The following is a 22,527-nucleotide window of genomic DNA, read 5'->3' on the forward strand; positions in this document are numbered from 1 at the left end:
TCCCAACGCATAGCCATGAAGTATCCAGAGAACCCTTGCCCTATGATAAAATCAGTGGAGCTATAACTTGGGTACAGCATGAAATAATAATTTCAATTGTGCAGGGTAAATATATATAGTGTGATGATCATAAATTGTGCTGGTCCGTGACATCACTCATGAGCATTTGACCAGATTTTAGCTACTGCTCCAGGGTCTAAGATCCTTACATCTCAAGTAAACCTGAATACTGAGTAACAAACAACTACTAGGAGATGATGGATGAAAAGAAACTGGTACCAAATGACTGGGCGCTCCTTATAGTGTGTATATTGTCCTATTATAATAACTATTAGAGGGAACCTGTCACCTGGATTTTGTGTATAGATGGCCGCTAGCACATCCGCAATACCCAGTCCCCGTAGCTCTGTGTGCTTTTAATGTGTAAAAAAAACGATTTGATCCATATGCAAATAAACCTGAGATGAGTCCTTTATGTGAGATGAGTCAGGGACAGGACTCATCTCAGGTTAACTTGCATATGTATCAAATCGATTTTTTTTACACAATAAAAGCACACAGAGCTATGGGGACTGGGTATTGCGGATGTGCTAGCGGCCATCTAGCAACCCATGTCCTCACCTCTATACCCAAAATCCAGGTGACAGAATAGGAACAGCTAGGGATGAGATGGATAGTTCCATATACATAGTTACAGTATATACCGTGTAACAATATGTTTTTAATATAGTGTATGCAATGTATACAGCGTAATAATATACTATGGGGGAGATTTATCAAACTGGTGTAAAGTAGAACTGGTTCAGTTACCCATAGCAACCAATCAGATTCCACCTCTCAATTTCCAAAGGAGCTGTGATAATGAAAGGAGAAATCTGATTGGTTGCTATGGGCGACTAAGCCAGTTCTACTTTACACTAATTTGATAAATCTTCCCCAATATTTTTTTATAGTATAATTGCACTAACGTACTAGCATATAGCATGTCTCTAATATATAGACACATACTACATATCTAGTTATACCATGCTCCAAGTATAGTGTGTAAAAACATTTTATAGCTCTAGATATAGGAGCACATTTATTAAGACCGGCATTTTAGACCCCGGTCTTAATAAACCCCTAAGCCTCTTCATAACTTTGGCGGATCCTCCGCCAGTTCTAAACGTAAGCCAGCGTCCGAGCTGTCTTACATTTAGACTTTCTTCTACGCCTAAAACAGGCGTAGAAAATGGTAAATGAGACGGGCCCACCAGCCCATCCCAGCCCATACCATGTCCACTTTGTTAGACCTGACGTGAGCAGGGAATCTGCAATCTGCGCCTGAAATACGTCTAATATAGGCGTATTTCAGTATAATAAATGACCTTCATAGTTTTTACAATGTGATAATATATTATGTTATAGTGTTTACACCATAATAGTATAATATATAACAAGTTATACAATTATAGGGCACATTTATTATGCAATGTTTCCCCCCAGTGTTTGGGTAGAAAAAAAAGTCACAACTTTTGGCACAGACTATAGTTCTGTGCAATTTGTGTCTTTTATTTTTATGTCATTTTTGATAATGTTGAACAACGTGAGTGGGGCTTAACAGAAGGAGAAGGTCTCCTGTGGCCCAACAGATTTAATATAATGGACCCAAGAAACTTAAAGGGGTTGTCTAACTTCAGACATTTTTAATGTAGAGGAAGTGACTACAAGGCTCTTACTAATGTATTGTGATTGTCCATATTGCCTCCTTTGCTGGCTGGATTCATTTTTCCATCACATTATACACTGCTTGTTTCCATGGTTATGACCACCCTGCAATCCAGCAGCAGTGGCCATGATCGCACACTATAGGAGACCACGGGAGTGCGCATAGTCCAGCACTTTCTTCTATAGTGTGCAAGAACGGCCACCGCTACTGAATTGCTGGAAGGTCGTTACTGGGGATGAGCGAATCAACTTCAGATGAAACGTCCGAAGTCAATTTGCATAAAACTTTGTTCTAATACTGTACGGAGCAGAAGCTCCGTACAGTATTAGAATGTATTGGCTCCGATAAGCCGAAGTTATTACTTCACGAAGTCTCGCGAGACTTCGCATAATAACTTCATAAATTAATTTGTACTGTAAAAAAAAACATTTCCCGAACTCTGCTTCGGTTCCAAGGTACCACTTGGAACCGAACCCGAGTTTTTACAGTACAAATTAATTTATGAAGTTATTGCGCAAAATCTCACGAGACTTCGCAAAGCAATAACTTCGGCTCATCGGAGCCAATACATTCTAATACTGTACTGAGCTTCTGCAGTATTAGAACTAAGTTTTATGTGAATCGACTTCGGATGATAATAACAATACATTAGTAAGTGCCTTGTATTCAATTTGTCTACATGATAAACGCCATTTGCTGAAGGGAGACAACCCCTTTAAGTAAGTTATAGCACTAATGTATGCCAGCTCACAGTCAGAAGATGCACCGAAGTTATTGTGTCTGTGCCTCATAAAAAAGTCTTACTCCAGCATATGAATACATTTTCACCATAGTGTCTACAATGTAATAATTGTGCTACAATATAAATCTATTGTATATAGTATAATAATATATTATACATCTAGTTATAGCAGTTACAGTGTAATAATACAGTATATACATACAGTGTTTATAGTGATATACTATATATCTAGAAATCACATTTAGGCCTTTTGCACACAACCGTATGATTTTGCAGTCCGTTTTTTTTGTTTCAGTAGTGTTTCCGTTCCGCTATCGTTCCGTTTGGTTTCCGTTTTTGATCCGTTTTTTGCGGATCGCAAACGGAAATGGAAGCATACAATGATGTTTAAACAGTAAGTACATTAAAAAATTGGGCTGAGCATAACATATAGATGGTTCTGTATGGCATATACAGTAATTACATAGAAAAGATTTGGCTGGGCAAAAAAAATTTAAATCGATGGTTCCGCAAAAACGGAACGGATACGGAAGACATACAAATGCATTCCGTATGCATTCCGGTTTTTTTTGTGGACCCATTGACTTGAATGGAGCCATGGAACATGATTTGCGGGCAATAATAGGACATGTTCTATCTTTAAATGTAAATACGGAAACGGAATTCATACAGTGTACATTCCTTTTTTTTGCTGAACCATTGAAATGAATGGTTCCGCATACGGACCGCAAACAGAATCCGCAAAAACGGAACGGAAACTGGGAAAAAAAACATTTATGTGCAAGAGGCCTTATAGTGTAATGATATACTATGTATCATTTGCAGTGAAATACACTCTACATCTAGTTATAGCAGATACAAAGTAATAATACACTGTAAATATTATGGCTGGAGGATATTGCATAAAATTAAAATCTATTTTTTTTTCTAATTTGAAGATGATTATCAATTTTAATCTCAATTTTCTGTTTTTTTCTCATTCACTTTTCTCTGGGAGCCCTATGGGGTCCCAGTGGTCGGACTCCCACCAATCAATTAGTTATCTCCTAAAGGACTATTTAGGTGCTAAGGCCATAGGATTTTTATATTGCGTTGTCGCATTCAGACAGCCATAACTTTTTTTTTTTTTTTTTTTTTTAATGTAGTCAGGCTTGTTTATTTGCAGGACAAGTTGTATTTTTAATGATAACATTTTGGGGTAGATACATAATTAACTAAATTTTAATAATTTTTTTATTGATACCATTGTGGGGTACATGGAACTTATTAAATTGTTTATTTTTTTGAGATGGGAATATGTCGTTCACCGGGTGGGTTAAATAACTTATTTTCATTAAATGGTTTGTGACAAATGCGTCAGTATTAGAGATGAGCGAATTTTATGTTATATTACCATGGACCATAACACAATTCTATGATGGAATGCATAATGGAATGCCTCTAAAGGCATTCCGTTATACAATAAGTCTATAGACTGCATAACGGATCCGTCCCGTTTCCATTATGCAGGAGAAGACTCCCCTGCAAAAAGGAAACGGGACAGATTCGTTTTGCAGCCCATAGACTTCTATTATGATGGAATGAATAACGGAATGCCTTTCCGATATGCATTCTGTTATAGAATTTCTTTATGGTCCGTGGTAACGGAATCCATAACGCAATTCTGCTTTTACCACCCAACGAAGCGTGAACGAATTTCAAAATATGAAATTCGCTCATCTCTAGTCAGTATCATATGTGTGCATGTGTGTTTTTATATAAACTTTATTAACCTTAAATTATAAAAAAATGTAGTCCTATAATGGAACATCAGAATGCGATCACTTTTAGAATGCACTGGGATGCCTTGTATATAAGTGCATTATAGTCTATCACTGTAAGGCCTCATACACGACCGTATGTATTTTGCGGTCCGCAAAAAATACAGATGACGTCCGTGTGCATTTCGTATTTTGCGGAACGAAACAGCTGGCCCCTAATAGAACAGTATTATCCTTGTCCATAATGCGGACAATAATAGGACATGTTCTGTTTTTTTTGCGGAACGAAAATACGGACATACGGAATGCACACGGAGTAACTTTCATTTTTTTTGCGGACCCATTGAAATGAATGGTTCCGTATACGGTCCGCCCAAAAAATAATTAACGGACACGGAAAGAAAATACGTCTGTGTGCATGAGCCCTTAGGCTGCAATTGCAGTGCTTGGTTATCTCTGGCAGTCCCACAGAGTTCAATCCGAGTCCGCCGCTCTATTCAGTCAAAACACAGGGGCCCCCGTTCTAATGAATGGCGAGGGTCCCAGCTGCCAGTCAGACACTTATGCCCTATCCCACTGACAGGGGATAGGTTGTCATGGAATAAACCCCTTTAATTTCATTAATCACTTAACCCTAATACTGTATATCTAGTTACTGTGCATACAGTGTAATACACTAAATATCTAGTTATAGTGTTTACTGTGTAATAATATAGTAGAGATTTACATATAATGTATATAGTATAAGAACATTGTATTTAGTGTAATAATTTACTGTATATCTACCTATTGTGTACACAGTATAATAATACTCTAAATAACTAGTTATAGTGCACATGTATACAGTGTAATGATATATTAAATAGCTAGTTGTAGCCAACTCCATGCATACAGTATACAAATATATTAAATATTTACTTAGGGCATTTACATTTTAATAATATATCTAGTTATAGTATATACAGTGTGATATACGATAAATCTAGTTCTAGTATATACCGTATAATAATGCTTCATATCTAGTTATACCATACACTGTAATAGTTATTGCATTTACAACGTAATAATGTAGCACATCTCTAGTTACAGTTTATACAGTGTAATATGCTATTTAGCTATACCGTAAGCTAAGAATATAGTCTAATCATTCATTATATATCTAGTCATATAATACACCAAATATAGAGTGTAATTATATATTTACCGTATATCTATTTATACCATACACCAAGAATACAGTGGAATTATATATTCTATATCTAGTTATACTATACTTCATGTATACAGTGTAATAATAAATATCTAGTCATAGCTTATACAATGTAATACAGTATATAACTAAGTATAGTGTATACAGTGTATTAATACAGTATATATAGTTCTAGCATATTCAGTGTAATACAGTATATATCTAGTTGTAGAATATACATTGTAATAATACATCATATATCTAGTTATCGCCTATATAGCGTAATAATATAACTAGGTATAGCTTATACAGTGTAATAATACAGTATATATCTAGGTATAGTGTATACAGTGTAATAATACAGAATATATCTAGATATAGTGTAAATAGAGTAATAATACAGTACATAAGTATAGTGTATACACTGTAATGATACAGTATATACCGTAACTAGTTAGAGTATACAGTTTAATCTAAGGTCTATATCTAGATGTAATGCATACAGTGTAATAATACAGTATATATCTAGGTATAGTGTATAGAGTGTAATAATACAGTATATAACTAGGTATAGTGTATACAGTGTAGTAATACAGTATATATAGTTCTAGCATATACAGTGTAATACAGTATATATCTAGTTGTAGAATATACAGTGTAATAATACAGCATATATCTAGTTATAATGTATAACTAGGTATATAATAATGTATAACTAGGTATAGTGTATACAGTGAAATAATACAGTATACATCTAGGTATAGTGTATACAGTGTAATAATGCAGTATATATCTAGATATAGTGTATACAGTGTAATAATACAGTATATAACTTGGTATAGTGTATACAGTGTAATAATACAGTATATAACTAGGTATAGTGTATACAGTGTAATAGTATGGTATATATCTAGTTATAGTGTATACAGTGTAATAATACAGTATATATCTAGGTATAGTGTATACAGTGTAATAATACCGTATATAACTAGGTATAGTGTATACAATGTAATAATACAGTATATAGCTAGATATAGTGTATTCAGTGTAATAATACAGTATATAACTTGGTATAGTGTATACAGTGTAATAATACAGTATATAACTAGGTATAGCGTATACAGTGTAATAATACAGTATATAACTAGGTATAGCGTATACAGTGTAATAATACAGTATATATGTAGATTTACTGTATACAGTATAATAGTATCTCGAGGTATAGTGTATACAGTATATAACTAGGTATAGTGTATACAGTGTAATAATACAGTATATATGTAGATTTAGTGTACACAGTGTAATAATACAGTATATATGTAGATTTAGTGTATACAGTGTAATAATACAGTATATAACTAGGTATATCGTATACAGTGTAATAATACAGTATATAACTAGGTATAGCGTATACAGTGTAATACAGTATATATGTAGATTTACTGTATACAGTATAATAGTATCTCGAGGTATAGTGTATACAGTATATAACTAGGTATAGTGTATACAGTGTAATAATACAGTATATATGTAGATTTAGTGTATACAGTGTAATAATACAGTATATAACTAGGTATAGTGTATACAGTATAATAGTTTATCTCGAGGTATAGTGTATACAGTATAATACAGTAAATATCTAGTTATAGTGTATATAGTATAATAATACAGTAAATATCTAGTTATAGTGTAATATTATGTACTCACTGCTCCATTGGGAGATGTGGGATCTTTGACATAATGTCCAGGTTCTGTCTTGGGTATGACTTCCCATGTTTTGACTGGCACACTTGCAGATGATTTGGACTTTATGCAGCCCATGCTGATAGCACCGTTGATGGTCCAAGATAAAGTGAGTGCAGGGAAGAGGAGATGGCTGCAGCGCCAAAGACGACTATTCGCCAAGCCACTAATGGTTCAACTTCATGTTTCCCTAGAAGGAATAGGATGTGGCAGGAGTCAACAGCACAGGTCAAAAGTGACACCTTGTTGGAATGGCTGAATGCTCGAGTGTATGTAACTTCTCTTTTCAAGAGCTACATTTACATGAAATTAGCTTCCTTCTATAAATGCGGAACTGGGGGGTGAGGGACAACTCCAGACAGCACAAGATACATCACTTAAAGGGCCACTTCCCCAAAATGAATACAAATCCTTGCTTTATCTCCTAATGTCAAAACTTTAATGTAACCATTAATCAAGTATGTTTCTGAACCTGGAAAAGTTGACAGCACCGTTATAGCTCTGACAGCTACTGTCACACAGCGCACTTGGAGTCCTGAACACCAATGGCTACCAACAGATCTACCACAAGGAGGATCCTCCGGTGGGCCCAGTCTCTGGTGCCATAGTGGACCCCAAAGGTCCAAGAGAAAAATCCTATTTGGAGCTGTCTTCGGAACTAAACATTTGACACAAGGGTCTATGTTTTTGATACAAAACCTATTAGACTTTACTGATGAGATATGGATTGGGCCCTGAGAATTATTTCTTCTGGGTGGCCCAAAGAGCCCCAGTCCAACACTGCCAATAGAGCTACCATAGGGAGTGCTACCCAGCTTACATGGGGTCCTAAACAGCAATGGCTGCCACTAGAGCTACCACAGGGAGTGTTTACAAGTAATGGGTGTCATTATAGCTACCAAAGAGAATGCCACCTAGTTGGCCTGCTGTCCTGAACAGCAGTGGCTGCCAGTTCCTTGACCATAAGAGCTGTGAAGGTGTGGAATAGTTCTATCTCAGAAGGTGGTCAAAGCAAAAACAGTGGATGGAAAATAACATTAATGCTTATGTAAGGCAGGTTTCACACTTGTGTGAAACAGATCCGGCAGGCTGTTCTGACGGGGAACAGCATGTCGTATCGTCCTTGCCGCGCGCTGCCAGTATCCTGTTCGGCCCATTCATTATAATAGGGGCCGGCGGAGATCCAGCTGCAACCCAGAAAATATGCCGAGAAGTGGCCGGACAAATACCGCTGCACACGGCAGTTTCCATCCTGCTACCATAGGCAATGGTATTCAGTTTACCTGGGATCCTGAAAACCAATGGACAAACCTTACTGGACAACATGAACAGCAATGGCAGCAAGTGTAGCTACCATAGGGATGATCGCCCAAGTTCCCCAGGGTCCTGAAGCGCAGTGGTTGTGTATCAATTATCAGGGGTCTGATGGCCTGTTTAACTTCTTAAGCCTCATTCACACGTCAGTGTTCCACGGACAGCACATGTCCCTATTCATTTTAATGTGTGTATTCAGACATCAGTGTCTTAGCACGGTCCGTGGGCTAGTTTTCTTTTACCACGGATGCATGCTCTATTTTGTCCATCACGTCCATTATAGTCTATGGGTCTGTGAAAAACACGGATGCAACACGGACAGCAAAAAATGGAGACACGGACCCAACATGGATCCTTCACGGACAGCTTCACGGATGCATCACTGACCACCTGCTCACGGATTTCAGCACGGACACGGACGTGTGAATCAGGCTTTAAAGGGATTGTCCAGCCCCCAAACCAAAATTAATTACCGTCAGGCATCATGTAAAATAAAGAGAAGAAATCACTCACCTCTTGAAACCCGTACTATTCCATCACCAAGGGCCCTAATTCTTGCTGCTTCCAGTCCCTGCCGGATCGGAAGTATGACGCCCCCGTACATGGTCATGTGCACCGCTGCAGCCATTCACTGGCCTCAGTAGTGACAAGTCTTCGAGCGGCACATGAACAGCAGGGATAGGAACTACTTTTAAAAAGGGAGTGACTATTTTCTTTCATTTACACACATTCCCAGCTGTTATTTTGGGAACACCCCATGAACATATAAATACCTAATGCATGTTATTATATATTGCTTTTTTTACTTAGTTGAGCAGTGGGCATTTATGGGTTAATGAGTTAAAATATCATAGATATGGACATAAAATTATAATAAAGATAACACCATTGCTTGCTGAAGTTGTTTTTTTCTACATAATACACAGAGTAAAAACGCACTGAAAAGAATATGTAAACAGCAGCCAAAAAGAATCATTGTACACAAACTAAAGTTCCACATTTGCGGACTATAGAGTCTATAGTATCCTATAGAGCTGCGCTTACAGACTCCATAGCTGGTCATAAACACCATAACTGCTGTAGCCATTCACCCCATTAATTCATTCCAACATGCTTGAACACTCATAGACATTGTACATGTTACGTATAGGTAACTTCGAAGTCCCACTGTAATGGACAGGACAAACACAGGAAGGGTTATCTAAGGCTACCTGTACACGTTGCAGATTACGCGTCGCTCTTTTTTATCCGTGTGGAAAAGGACCTGCCGTACAGATTTTTTAATCTTTTGTGCAGAATTAACCCTTTTTAACGCAATGGTGACATCTGTGGCAAAACGACATCAAAACCACACCAAAAACGCAAGTAACATATGCGTGTTTTGGTGCGGAAACACAAAAGAAATCCTCATGGAAATCTGTGCGGATTTTCTGATTGTAAACCTGCACCTAACGCACTGCTCCACTAGCTCACTTCCACAGTGCCCACAACCTGACTAGTCAGTATGAGGCAAGCAAGACGGCATGGGACCTGAGACTTACCTTAGAACTTAGAGGTGGTGTAACATCTAAGCCAGTACACAACACTAGATGAGGAAAAGAGAAACCAGAGATGAGATATCAGCAGGAAACATAAAGCTGTAAATACATAACCACTGAACCCTGCACAAGTGTCATGGTTAGCTGGTCCTCCTACTTACCCGCCTTCAACATCTTACTCTTAAAATATATCATATAGTCGTCTAATAATTCAAAATCATCTTGTGTCCTCCTGCAATTCCATGCAGATTTGTTCATCGTGAGCTTCCTAGTTCACAAACAGAATGAGGATTAATAGTTCCTATACTACTGCCTCCTATGTACAAGAATATAACTTCTATAATAATGCCCTCTATATCCAAGAATATAACATCTATAATGCTGCCATGGCCACCTACATACAAGAATATACAGTGCTATACTACAGTAAAAATCCTCTATACAAGGATAACTACTATAATACCTTTCACTATCTACATGAATATATACTGAACAAAAATATAAACGCAACACTTTCGGTTTTGCTCCCATTTTGCAGGAGCTGAACTCAAAGATCTGAAAAATTTTCTACATACACAAAAGACCCAATACTCTCAAATATTGCTCACAAATCTGTCTAAATCTTTGAGTCAGCACTTCTCCTTTGCCGAGATAATCCATCCCACCTCACAGGTGTGGCATATCAAGGTGCTGATTAGACAGCATGAATATTGCACCGGTGTGCCTTAGACTGCCCACAATAAAAGCCCACTTTGAAATGTGCAGTTTGATCACACAGCACAATGCTACAGATGTCGCAATGTTTGAGGGAGCGTGCAATTGGCATGCTGACTGCAGGAATGTCTACCAGAGCTGTTGCCCGTGCAATGAATGTTCATTTCTCTACCATAAGCCGTCTCCAAAGGTGTTTCAGAGAATTCGGCCTCACAACCGCAGACCACGTGTAACCACACCAGCCCAAGACCTCCACATCCAGCATGTTCACCTCCATGATCATCTGAGACCAGCCACCCGGACAGCTGCAGCAACAATTGGTTTGCATGACCAAAGAATTGCACAAACTGTCAGAAACCGTCTCAGGGAAGCTCATCTGCATGCTCGTCATCCTCATCGGGGTCTGGACCTAACTGCAGTTCGTCATCGCAACTGACTTGAGTGGGCAAATGCTCACATTCTATGGCGTCTGGCAGATTGGAGAGGCGTTCTGTTCACGGATGAGTCCCGGTTTTCACTGTTCAGGGCAGATGGCAGACAGCGTGTGTGGCGTTGTGTGGGTGAGCGGTTTTCTGACGTCAATGTTGTGGATCGAGTGGCCCATGGTGGCGGTGGGGTTATGGTATGGGCAGGCGTATGTTATGGACAACGAACACAGGTGCATTTTATTGATGGCATTTTGAATGCACAGAGATACCGTTGAGCATGTTTGGGATGCTCTGGATCAGCGTATACGACAGTGTGTTCCAGTTCCTGCCAATATTCTGCTACTTCGCACAGCTATTGAAGAGGAGTGGAGCAACATTCCACAGGCCACAATCAACAATCTGATCAACTCTATGAGACGGAGATGTGTTCTGAACCCCCCCCCCGGTAAGTTTAAACTGTGCAAATTTCAGTCTACGGCACACCTGTGCAATATTCATGCTCTCTAATCAGCACCTTGATATGCCACACCTGTGAGGTGGGATGGATTATCTTGGCAAAGGAGAAGTGCTCACTAACACAGATTTAGACAGATTTGTGAACAATATTTGAGAGTAATGAATAGTGGTAGGTTGTGGTGGCTCACTAGCAAGTAGTTAAGGTATGGTGCTGCAAGCTCATATAGAGGGAATCACCCCACCCTCTCTTAAAAGGCAAATGCAGTAATAGAGTAATGAGCGAGCACTCATACACTTGGCAACCAGATTGACATGTGCAGAAAATATTTATTAAATATTTGAGAGTAATGGTTTACCGAAAGTGTTGCGTTTATATTTTTGTTCAGTGTAAGTACTATAATAGTGGCCCCTATGTACAAGAATATAACTCCCATAATACTGACTCTATGTATAAAAATAAAACTACTATAATACCGCCTTCTATCCTTCTATGTACTCTATGTACACTAATATATCTACTATAACACTGCCCCCTATATACAGGAATATAACTAGTATAATACTGCCCCCTATATACAAGAAGATAACTTCTATAATAATGCCCTCTATGTACAAGAATATAACATCTACAGTATAATACTGCTGCCTATGTACAAGAATATAATACAGTAAATATGGCCCTATAGACAAGGATAACTACTTCAATACTGCTCCCTAAGTACATGGATATATATACTATAATACTGCCGCTATATACAAGAATATAAGTAGTATAATACTGCCACTATGCAAAGGGGTTGTCCGAGTTATGGGAAAAAAAGATATAGCACTGTAAATCTGATGGTCAGCGATATATAACTAAGCTAAGCAAGTTTTAGGCAAAAAAAAATCTATTTCCTCATTTCCCTGGTTCTCTTCTAGCCCTTTGTTTACTTGCAATAAAAACTATCTCTTCCCCTCCCCCTGCTCTGCTGAGGGAGTGACATGTCTGCCTGCTGGGAGACTGAGCAGCATGTTGTATGTGTAGGACTACAAGTCCCAGCTGTATAATGAAAAACTGCTAAGGGAGTGAATACAAGTGCTGCCCTGAGTGACATGTCTGCCTGCTGGGAGACTCAGCAGAATGTTGTATGTATAGAACTACAAGTCCTAGCTGTACAATGATATTGCTGATACACACAGGATCTTTCCCCTACCTGCAATGCTCTGCAGAACTTTTCTTTTAGCTCCTGTGCCCAGCATTTGTCTCCTCACTGACTGCAGCTACACAGTAAACACTTCAGCCTTGAGTCTGTGCAGCTGAAGGGGTTAAGAATTCTGGGAGAGAGCAATAAGCAGCAGCAGGCAGTGCAGGGGGGCGTGGCCAGCACAGTGACAGTCTTGTGTACAGATCTCTCAGGCTTGTGCACTAACATTATCAGAGCAGGGAGAGAAGCTGACATCACTGGTCATGTGACCCTCAGTGAAATCTGAGAAACCAGCCACTGGAGATAAAGTGAGTTAATTGGAAAGCTGTTACATTTGCCTAGTTAGAAACATAGAAAGAATATAAAAAAATAACTCGGACAACCCCTTTAACTAGAACTGACTTGGCCCCACAGCAAAAAAAAATTATTCCCCCGCCCCCACCAGCACCATCCTACCCCCATGCAACCCTCACTGCTGTGGCTAGTCATTATAGCTCTCTCAGACCAGGCCAGGCAGCTTAACTGTTCATTTCCTACACGTATATACTGTATGTCATGTCACTGTACATACTATCACTGTATATAATGTCTTTGTATAATACTGTTGAGTGGGTCCTGACAATAAAATCTTTCAGTCCTCCTCCCGGGTGGGGCCCTTCTGAGTTCGCTCTCTGTAGCAGCTGTTTCCCCTTCTTCCACTGTAACTACACTCCTGCTAAAAAAGAAATATAGGCTCCAGCACCAGTTGTAGAAGTTTTTTCAGTCCCGATCTTTATTCACCAGATTTGTTCAGAATATGTACAGAATACAGTGGCACTAATTCCCACTCTTCCCCAGTTAATTTACGCGTTTCGAACACTTATGTTCTTAGTCATTATGACTAAGAACATAAGTGTTCGAAACCCGTAAATCAACTGGGGAAGAGTGGGAATTAGTGCCACTGTATTCTGTACATATTCTGAACAAATCTGGTGGATAAAGATCGGGACTGAAAAAACTTCTACAACTGGTGCTGGAGCCATTTTCCTTTTCACATGGACATACAGTACAGACCAAAAGTTTGGACACACCTTCTCATTCAAAGAGTTTTCTAAATTTAATGGCTATGAAAATGGTAGATTCACACTGAAAGCATCAAAACTATGAATTAACACATGTGGAATTATATACATAACAAAAAAGTGTGAAACAACTGAAAATATGTCATATTCTAGGTTCTTCAAAGTAGCCACCTTTTGCTTTTATTACTGCTTTGCACACTCTTGGCATTCTCTTGATGAGCTTCAAGAGGTAGTCACCTGAAATGGTTTTCACTTCACAGGTGTGCCCTGTCAGGTTTAATAAGTGAGATTTCTTGCCTTATAAATGGGGTTGGGACCATCAGTTTCGTTGTGGAGAAGACAGGTGGATACACAGCTGATAGTCCTACTGAATAGACTGTTAGAATTTGTATTATGGCAAGAAAAAAGCAGCTAAGTAAAGAAAAACTAATGGCCATCATTACTTTAAGAAATGAAGGTCAGTCAGTCCGAAAAAAATTGGGAAAACTTTGAAAGTGTCCCCAAGTGCAGTCACAAAAACCATCAAGCGCTACAAAGAAACTGGCTCACATGCGGACCGCCCCAGGAAAGGAAGACCAAGAGTCACCTCTGCTGCGGAGGATAAGTTCATCCGAGTCACCAGCCTCAGAAATCGCAGGTTAACAGCAGCTCAGATTAGAGACCAGGTCAATGCCACACAGAGTTCTAGCAGCAGACACATCTCTAGAACAACTGTTAAGAGGAGACTGTGCGAATCAGGCCTTCATGGTAGAATATCTGCTAGGAAACCACTGCTAAGGACAGGCAACAAGCAGAAGAGACATGTTTGGGCTAAAGAACACAAGGAATGGACATTAGACCAGTGGAAATCTGTGCTTTGGTCTGATGAGTCCAAATTTGAGATCTTTGGTTCCAACCACCGTGTCTTTGTGCGACGCAGAAGGTGAACGGATGGACTCTACATGCCTGGTTCCCACTGTGAAGCATGGAGGAGGAGGTGTGATGGTGTGGGGGTGCTTTGCTGGTGACACTGTTGGGGATTTATTCAAAATTGACGGCATACTGAACCAGCATGGCTACCACAGCATCTTGCAGCGGCATGCTATTCCATCCGGTTTGCGTTTAATTGGACCATCATTTAATTTTCAACAGGACAATGACCCCAAACACACCTCCAGGCTGTGTAAGGGCTATTTGACCATGAAGGAGAGTGATGGGGTGCTGCGCCAGATGACCTGGCCTCCACAGTCACCGGACCTGAACCCAATCGAGATGGTTTGGGGTGAGCTGGACCGCAGAGTGAAGTGCTAAGCATCTCTGGGAACTCCTTCAAGACTGTTGGAAGACCATTTCAGGTGACTACCTCTTGAAGCTCATCAAGAGAATGCCAAGAGTGTGCAAAGCAGTAATCAAAGCAAAAGGTGGCTACTTTGAAGAACCTAGAATATGACATATTTTCAGTTGTTTCACACTTTTTTGTTATGTATATAATTCCACATGTGTTAATTCATAGTTTTGATGCTTTCAGTGTGAATCTACAATTTTCATAGTCATGAAAATAAAGAAAACTCTTTGAATGAGAAGGTGTGTCCAAACTTTTGATCTGTACTGTACATCAGGACTGACTTGGGTCCGTTCTGTGCACCGTTCCACAGGAGTAATATGGGTGAGCTGGTTTTAACCTTCTTTCTTATCTACACTCCTGCTACTATGTAGTAGAATATAACTATTATAATACTTCCCCCTATGTATAAGAATATAACCACAATAATACTGCCTACTATGTACCACAAAGTAACTACTATAATACCATCCTCTATGCACAGAATATAACTACTATAATACTGTCCCTATGTACCAAAAGGTAACTGCTAAAATAAGACCCTCTATGTAGAAGGCTATAACTACTAAAATACTACCCTCTATGTAGAAGACTATAACTATTATAATACTGCTCCTATGTATGAGAATATAACTACTTTAATACTGCCTTCCATGTACAGAAATATCTATTAGCATACTGCCACCCTATTGAGAAAAATGTACAAGAATGCATCTACTATAATACTGCTCCTAGGTACAGGAATATAACTACTATAATACTGCACTTTGTGGATAAGACTGTGGATCAGAATGGGCAGGATTAAGCTCCATTCGCACATCCGCACTTCCTGGTCCGCATTTCCGTTTCCGAAAAAAAATAGAACATGCCCTATTCTTGTCCGCAATTGCAATTGCGGATCAATGGATCTACAAAACACACACGGATGTGTGAATGGACCCTTATGCTGGTAGTTAGACTTCTCCTTGCTGTGGTTTTAGATGCAGTATATTATTAGTATTACAGTGCCTCCTGTACAGACACACATCTCATGTTACACTTGCTGTTTGTCTTTTTTTCTCATCTACAGATTAACATCTGTGTCTTCAGTCATTAATGAGCGCAGTTGGGGGGGGGGGGGGGCGATTTCGATCTTGCGGTGTTAGCATATTTTGCACGGATAAATGTCACCAGTAATTTCTTCCTTCCTGGCACCTGCCATGGATAAAAAGACATCACCAAGATATTTACCGACTCTGGCACTTGGGTACTGAGGGCAAGATGAACTTTACATCTGAACAGATTTAGATTTGTTTAAATTCTGGTTTGGTCTCCTGTAAGTAATCGCCTAACTAGTATATCCATACTATATTATTAGGCTCAGAATCGCTAATTACAGGTGAGAGTGAGTCTAACATCATAAGGCTCTGTGACTCAGGATCAGTACAGGATGAATAATGTGATGGATGAACTCAGTGACTCCATCAGCAGAATAATGAGTGCAGCTCTGGAGTATAATATAAGATGTACCTCAGGATCAGTACAGGATAAGTAATGTAATGTGTGTACACAGTGACTCCACCAGCAGAATAGTGAGTGCAGCTCTGGAGTATAATACATGTTGTAACTCAGAATAAGTAATGAAGGTACACAGTGACTCCACCGACAGAACAGTGAGTGCAGCTTTGGAGTATAATATAAGATGTAACTCAGGATCAGTACAGGATAAGTAATGTAATATATGTACACAGTGACTCCACCAGCAGAATAATGAGTGCAGCTGTGGAGTACAATACAGAATGTAATTCAGGCTCAGTACAGAATATGTTATACAATGTATGTACACACTAACAGCTAGCAGAATAGTCAGCACTTCTCTTGAGTATAATACAGGCTCCATTCACACGTCCGTAGTGTGTTGCGGATCCGCAACACACCCGCCCGGCACCCCTAAAGAAATGCCTATTCTTGTCCGCAGCTGTGGACAAGAATAGGACATGTTCTATCTTTTGCGGAGCTGCGGACCCGAAGATCAGGGCCGCTCTCCGCAAATGCGGACAGCACCCTGTGTGCTGTCCGCATCCATTCCGTCCCCATAGAGAATAAATGGGTCCGCACCTGTTCTGCTAAATTGTAGAACGGATGCGGACCCATTTGCGGACGTGTGAATGGACTCTAAGGGTACTTTCACACTAGTGTTTTTCTTTTCCGGCACAGAGTTCCGTCCTAGGGGCTCAATACCGGAAAAGCACTGATCAGTTTTATCCCCATGCATTCTGAATGGAGAGCAATCCGTTCAGGATGCAGCAGGATGTCTTCAGTTCAGTCTTTTTGACTGTTCAGGACGGAGATAATAGCGCAGCATGCTACGGTTTTATCCCCGGCCAAAAATCCGGAACCTTTGCCGGAATGCCGGATCCAGCATTTTTTCCATAGGAATGTATTAGTGCCAGATTCGGCATTCAAAATACCGCAATGCCGGATCCGTCCTTCCGGTCTGCGCATGTGCAGACTGAAAAAAATGTGAAAAAAAAATTAATGCAGGATCCGTTTTTCCGGATGACACCAGAAAGATGGATCCGGCATTTCAATGCATTTGTAAGACAGATCAGAGCCTCCGTATGTCTGTTCCGTGGCATCCGCAAAAATACAGAACATGTCCTATTCTTGTTCACATTACCAACTGGTCTATTATAGGCCGGACGTTCCGTTCTGCAAAATGGACAACGCACACTGCTGATATCCGTGTTTTGCACAATTTGTATTTGAACATTTTTGGAGAGGAAACAACAGTGGGTGTTGGTGCTGCCTTTGCCGTACAAAATGGCTAAATACTTTAGACTAGGGCTACACGGCTGGATTTCTTGCAACTGCCGCGGTGATCCCATTAGTTTCTAAGGGATCACGGTTGCTCAGCGATCCTGGCTGCGACAGTTGTCATGCGACCAGTGTCGCCGTGTAGTCCTAGCCTTAAAGGGGTTATCCAATCCTAAAAAAAAAGCCCCCCCATACGGCGGGCTCCCTACGCTGAATATACTTACCTGGCTCCTCGCTTCCTGCGCCGCTCCTAGTCTCTGTCCCGCTGCTGATGCTTCTCCCCGTGCCCAGATTAAAACATCTGGTGTCGGACGGGTGGGGGGGGGGGGGGGGTGCGACGGGACAGCCAAAGGCAGCCGAGGATGAGCCCCCCTAGCATCTCTGACTGAAAATCTATTCCATTGGGCTCATGCACACAAACTTATTTTCTTTCTGTTTCCGTTCAGGTTTTTTTTGCAGACAGTATGCGGAATCATTAATTTCAATGGGTCCGCATAAAAAAAATTAAAGTTACTCCGTATGCATTCCGTTTCCATATGTCCATTCCACACAAAAAAAAATCAAACATGTCCTATTATTGTCCTCATCACGGACAAGGATAGTACAGTTTTATTAGGGCTAGCTATTCCGTTCTGCAAAATACGGATTGCACACAGACATCATCTGTATTTTTTGCAGACCGCCGTATTTTTTACGGTCGTGTGCATAAGCCCTAATGGAGCTTGCTCCCCCCCATTGAAATGGAAGAAACAGAATATTCTGCCACAAAGTCTGCCGTGTGTGAAGGCACCCTTATGCTACTTAGCAGTAATATGCTCGTTGTCCAGGGGTTCAGAGGGTATTGCTTGTCTCCAGGGGATGCTCGTTGCCCAGGAGATGACTCTCGCTTTCTTCTTGGGGCCGCTCAGCTCAACTTATTTAAACCCAGCGGGACGCGCTCCCGAGCGGCCCTGCATGCACGTGTGGTCTTTCTCTTTTGAACCCCGCAGCATATCCAAACAGCAGTTTACGTTTACATTTATAGCACTACAGTAGAACCTGCCTAACAATTTAAAGGGACATGGTTTGTCTCAGATGGCAAAACATATTGGGCACTAAAATGCTAAATCTGTGGAAAACTTGCCATTTTCATTTTGCACAGAAAAAATACACGTGGCCTCAAAATGCTTACTCCACTGCTCAGTACCTTGATGGGCAGAGTTTCCAAAAATGGGGTCACTTCTTGGGGTTTCTGTTTATTATTTCATTCCAGAGACTCTACAGTTGTCACCAGAAACTGGGTAAATCACCACAAATGCGCATCAAATGCACATGGTGCTCTTTTACTCCTGAGCCCTCTCATATGATCAGGCAAAAGAATAAGGCCACATGTAGGGCGTTTCTTAAACTAGGAAACAGCATAATAATAAAAGGGCTGACTTTTTTACACTGGCACACAATGAACACAACATATTGGGCACTGAAATGGCATATTTGTGTAAATATTGCAAGGTTCACTTTGCACCATCTGCTCTAAATACATTTTTGCAAAACACCTGTGGGGCTAAAATGCTCTTTTTTCCCTGTTATCCCTTGTGAAATTGAAAAAGCTGGGGCTAAAGCAACATTTAATTGGAGAAAATGTAATTTTTCATTTCCAGAGCCAATTCTATGAAACATCTGTGGGGTCAAAGCACTCACTACTACTAAATTCCTTGAAGGGTGGAGTTTCCAAAATAGGGTCACTTTTTGGGGGTTTCCATTTTAGGGCTACCTCGTGGTCTCTTCAAATGTGATATGGCACCCAAAAACCATATGGCACTCTTTCCCTTCTGAACCATGCGGTGTGCCCATACAGCAGTTTATGACCATATATGGGGTGTTTCTGTAAACTGCAAAATCAAGGTAATAAATATTGAGCTTTGTTTTGTTGTTAACCCTTGCTTTGTTACAGGAAAAATGGGTTAAAATGGAAAATCTACAAAAAAAATATAAACTTTTAGAATTTCACCAACATCTTGCTTTAAAGGGCTTTTCTGAGATTTGTATACTAATGACCTATCCACAGGATAGGTCATCAGTATCTGATTGGTGGGCGTCCAACAACCGGGAACCCCACCAATCAGCTGTTTGAGAAGGCAGAGGTGCTCCTGTGAGAGCTGTGGCCTTCTCACAGCACTTCCTAGGCCAGTGATGACAACTGTCACGTGGCCAAGGAGCAGCTGAGCCCCATTCAAGTGAAGCTAAGCATGATACCAAGCACAGCCGCTATACAATGTATGGTGCTGTGCTTAGTGAGCTGCGAGAAGGCAGCAGCACTCAAAGGAGCACTGGTACCTTCTCAAAACAGCTGATCGGCAGGATCCCAGTTGTCAGACCCCCCAGATCATCGGGTGACCCATATCTACGAATGACCTATCCAGAGGATAGGTCATCAGTAAAAAAAAAAAAAAACTCAAAAAACACTTAACAAAATTAGTTTTAAATTATTTGAGGGGTATAGTTTCTAAAATGGGGTCATTAATTGGTGGTTCCTACTATGTACGACCCTAAGCGTCACTTCAGAAATTGCCTAAAAAAATAAAAAGACATTTAAAAAATGGTGCAAACATAAAGTAAACATGGTGAATATTGCTAATTATTTCATGGGGTGTTACTATCCGTCCTTAATTAAAATTTAGAAAATAACAAATTTTTCCACGTTTTTTGCAAAAATTTTATGTATTTTTATATAAATAAAGGTAAAAAAAATATCAACTCAAATTTATCACTATCGTGAAATACGAAGATCTCAATCAGAATTGCTTGGATAAATAAACGCATTCAAAGTTATTACAATATAAAGTGACACATTTCAGATTTGCTAAATTAGCCAAGATCAGGAAAGTGAAAAATAATAAGGGCTTGAAGGGGTTAAAGAACAGGAACATGAAAAAAAAATAAAAAATTCCACTATTACCATTGGTTTCAATGGTGTAATATTAGCATCAGTTCTGCTCTGACTTCCTTACATCATGTTTCAGTTATTTTTGACAGGAGAAAAAGTACTGTCTGTGGGAAATAATGGAAACTTGACCGAAAGAAAGCGTTGTTTTAACCCTTTCAGCCGCAGAGGATTTTCCATTTTTGTGTTTCCATTTTTTAATATTTGCCTTCCTTGAGTCATAACTTATTTTTTATTTTTTTGTTCCTATTCACATAGTGGTATGGGGGCAATTTTTTTGAGGGACAAGTTGTACTTTCTAATAGCATTTTTTAATATTGCAAAGAATGTAGTTGGAAAATCCAAATGGTGTAGAACTGTTAAAAAAAAAAACGCAATTCTGCCACAGTTTAAGGGTCCATTCACACGTCCGTATGTGTTTTGCGGATCTGCAAACTGCGGATCCACAAAACACAGACGCCGGCAATGTGCGTTCCGCATTTTGTGGACCGCACATCGCCGGCACTCTCATAGAAAATGGCTTTTCTTGTCCGCAATTGCGGACAAGAATAGGACATGGTCCGTTTTTTTGCAGAAGGAAGTGCAGATCCGGAAGTGCGGATACGGATAGCTCATTCCCGCCCCATTGAAAATGAATAGCTCCGCAGCTGTTGAATGGACCCTTATGGGTTTTGTTTTTACTCCATTCACTATGCGGTAAAACTGACCTGTCAGGGCTCTTTCACACAAGCGTCTTTTCGGTTCGGATACGATGCATGTTGTGGGTGCACAGGATCCGGACTGAATCCTGATTTATTCCTTTCAATGGCTCTGTGCACATGAGCGTTCTTTTTTTCATACATCATCTCTGTGTTCAGGAAAAATTGCAGCATATTCTATATTCTGCGTATTTCACACAGCTCTGGCTCCATAGCAGTGAATGGGACTTGAGTGACTAACGGAAGGCATGGATGCAATGCGTTTTTCAGTGATGGTTGCTAGGACATGTAGATTATTATTCTTTTTTTTTTTTTTTACACACATGAAATCCAGATACAACTTTTTCCTGAACAGATCCTGACGTAATCCATATCGCTTGTGTGAAAGAGGCCTTATCCTCCATTCAGCCCCACGGTTACAATCATACCACATTTATAGCTAATTTTTCCTGTGTTTTAATACCGAAAAAAAATGATTTGAGAAAAAAAAATCCTATTTTCTTTCCATCTCCCTATTCTGACCTGTATAACATTTTTACAGTTGTTTTACACTATGAAGTTGTGTGAAGGCTCAATTTGTGTGGAGCAATCTGTAGTTTTTATTGATAACGATTTAAGGCGAATTGGCCATATTGTTGTTTTTTTCTATTACAGTGTTCACTGTAAGGATAAATATGTTTATATTTTAATAGTTTTTTTATTGCTTGTTTTTATTTAAATTATGGGGAAAGGGGGTGTTGTTAGAATTATTTTTCTTATAGTACAAGTCAGCATCGCACAAGCAGTACATTATATGATCCATAATGAGTAGCCGACTTGAATGACATATATGACATATTCAACTTAGGTATATAGAGAACAAAAACAAAAGAGGAGGGAACAAAGTAAAATAGAGGCTGGAAGGGGAAAAGGTAAGTAGCCATTGGGGTAGAAGTGGACGATCAATCCA

At 39.8% G+C, this 22,527-nt stretch overlaps 1 protein-coding gene across 2 annotated transcripts in view; it reads right to left on the bottom strand.

The window, feature by feature from the left end:
* The window catches only part of HCK (HCK proto-oncogene, Src family tyrosine kinase), a 45,863-nt gene extending 35,809 nt beyond the window's left edge, over positions 1-10,054 (bottom strand). Inside the window, exons 1-2 of one of the 2 annotated variants that reach the window (XM_044296910.1) lie at positions 9,998-10,054; positions 7,107-7,332 (exon numbers count right to left, since the gene is read on the bottom strand). In XM_044296910.1, the coding sequence (XP_044152845.1) occupies positions 7,107-7,220 (114 nt within the window). In that variant the 5' untranslated portion in view covers positions 7,221-7,332; positions 9,998-10,054. Of the gene's footprint in view, positions 1-7,106; positions 7,427-9,997 lie in introns of those variants that run through there. The other variant, XM_044296909.1, reaches the window with a different exon arrangement.
* Between the last annotated feature and the right edge of the window lie 12,473 nt (positions 10,055-22,527).

The sequence above is a fragment of the Bufo gargarizans genome, chromosome 6 (assembly GCF_014858855.1).
Source record: "Bufo gargarizans isolate SCDJY-AF-19 chromosome 6, ASM1485885v1, whole genome shotgun sequence".
In the NCBI taxonomy this organism is placed as follows: domain Eukaryota; kingdom Metazoa; phylum Chordata; class Amphibia; order Anura; family Bufonidae; genus Bufo; species Bufo gargarizans.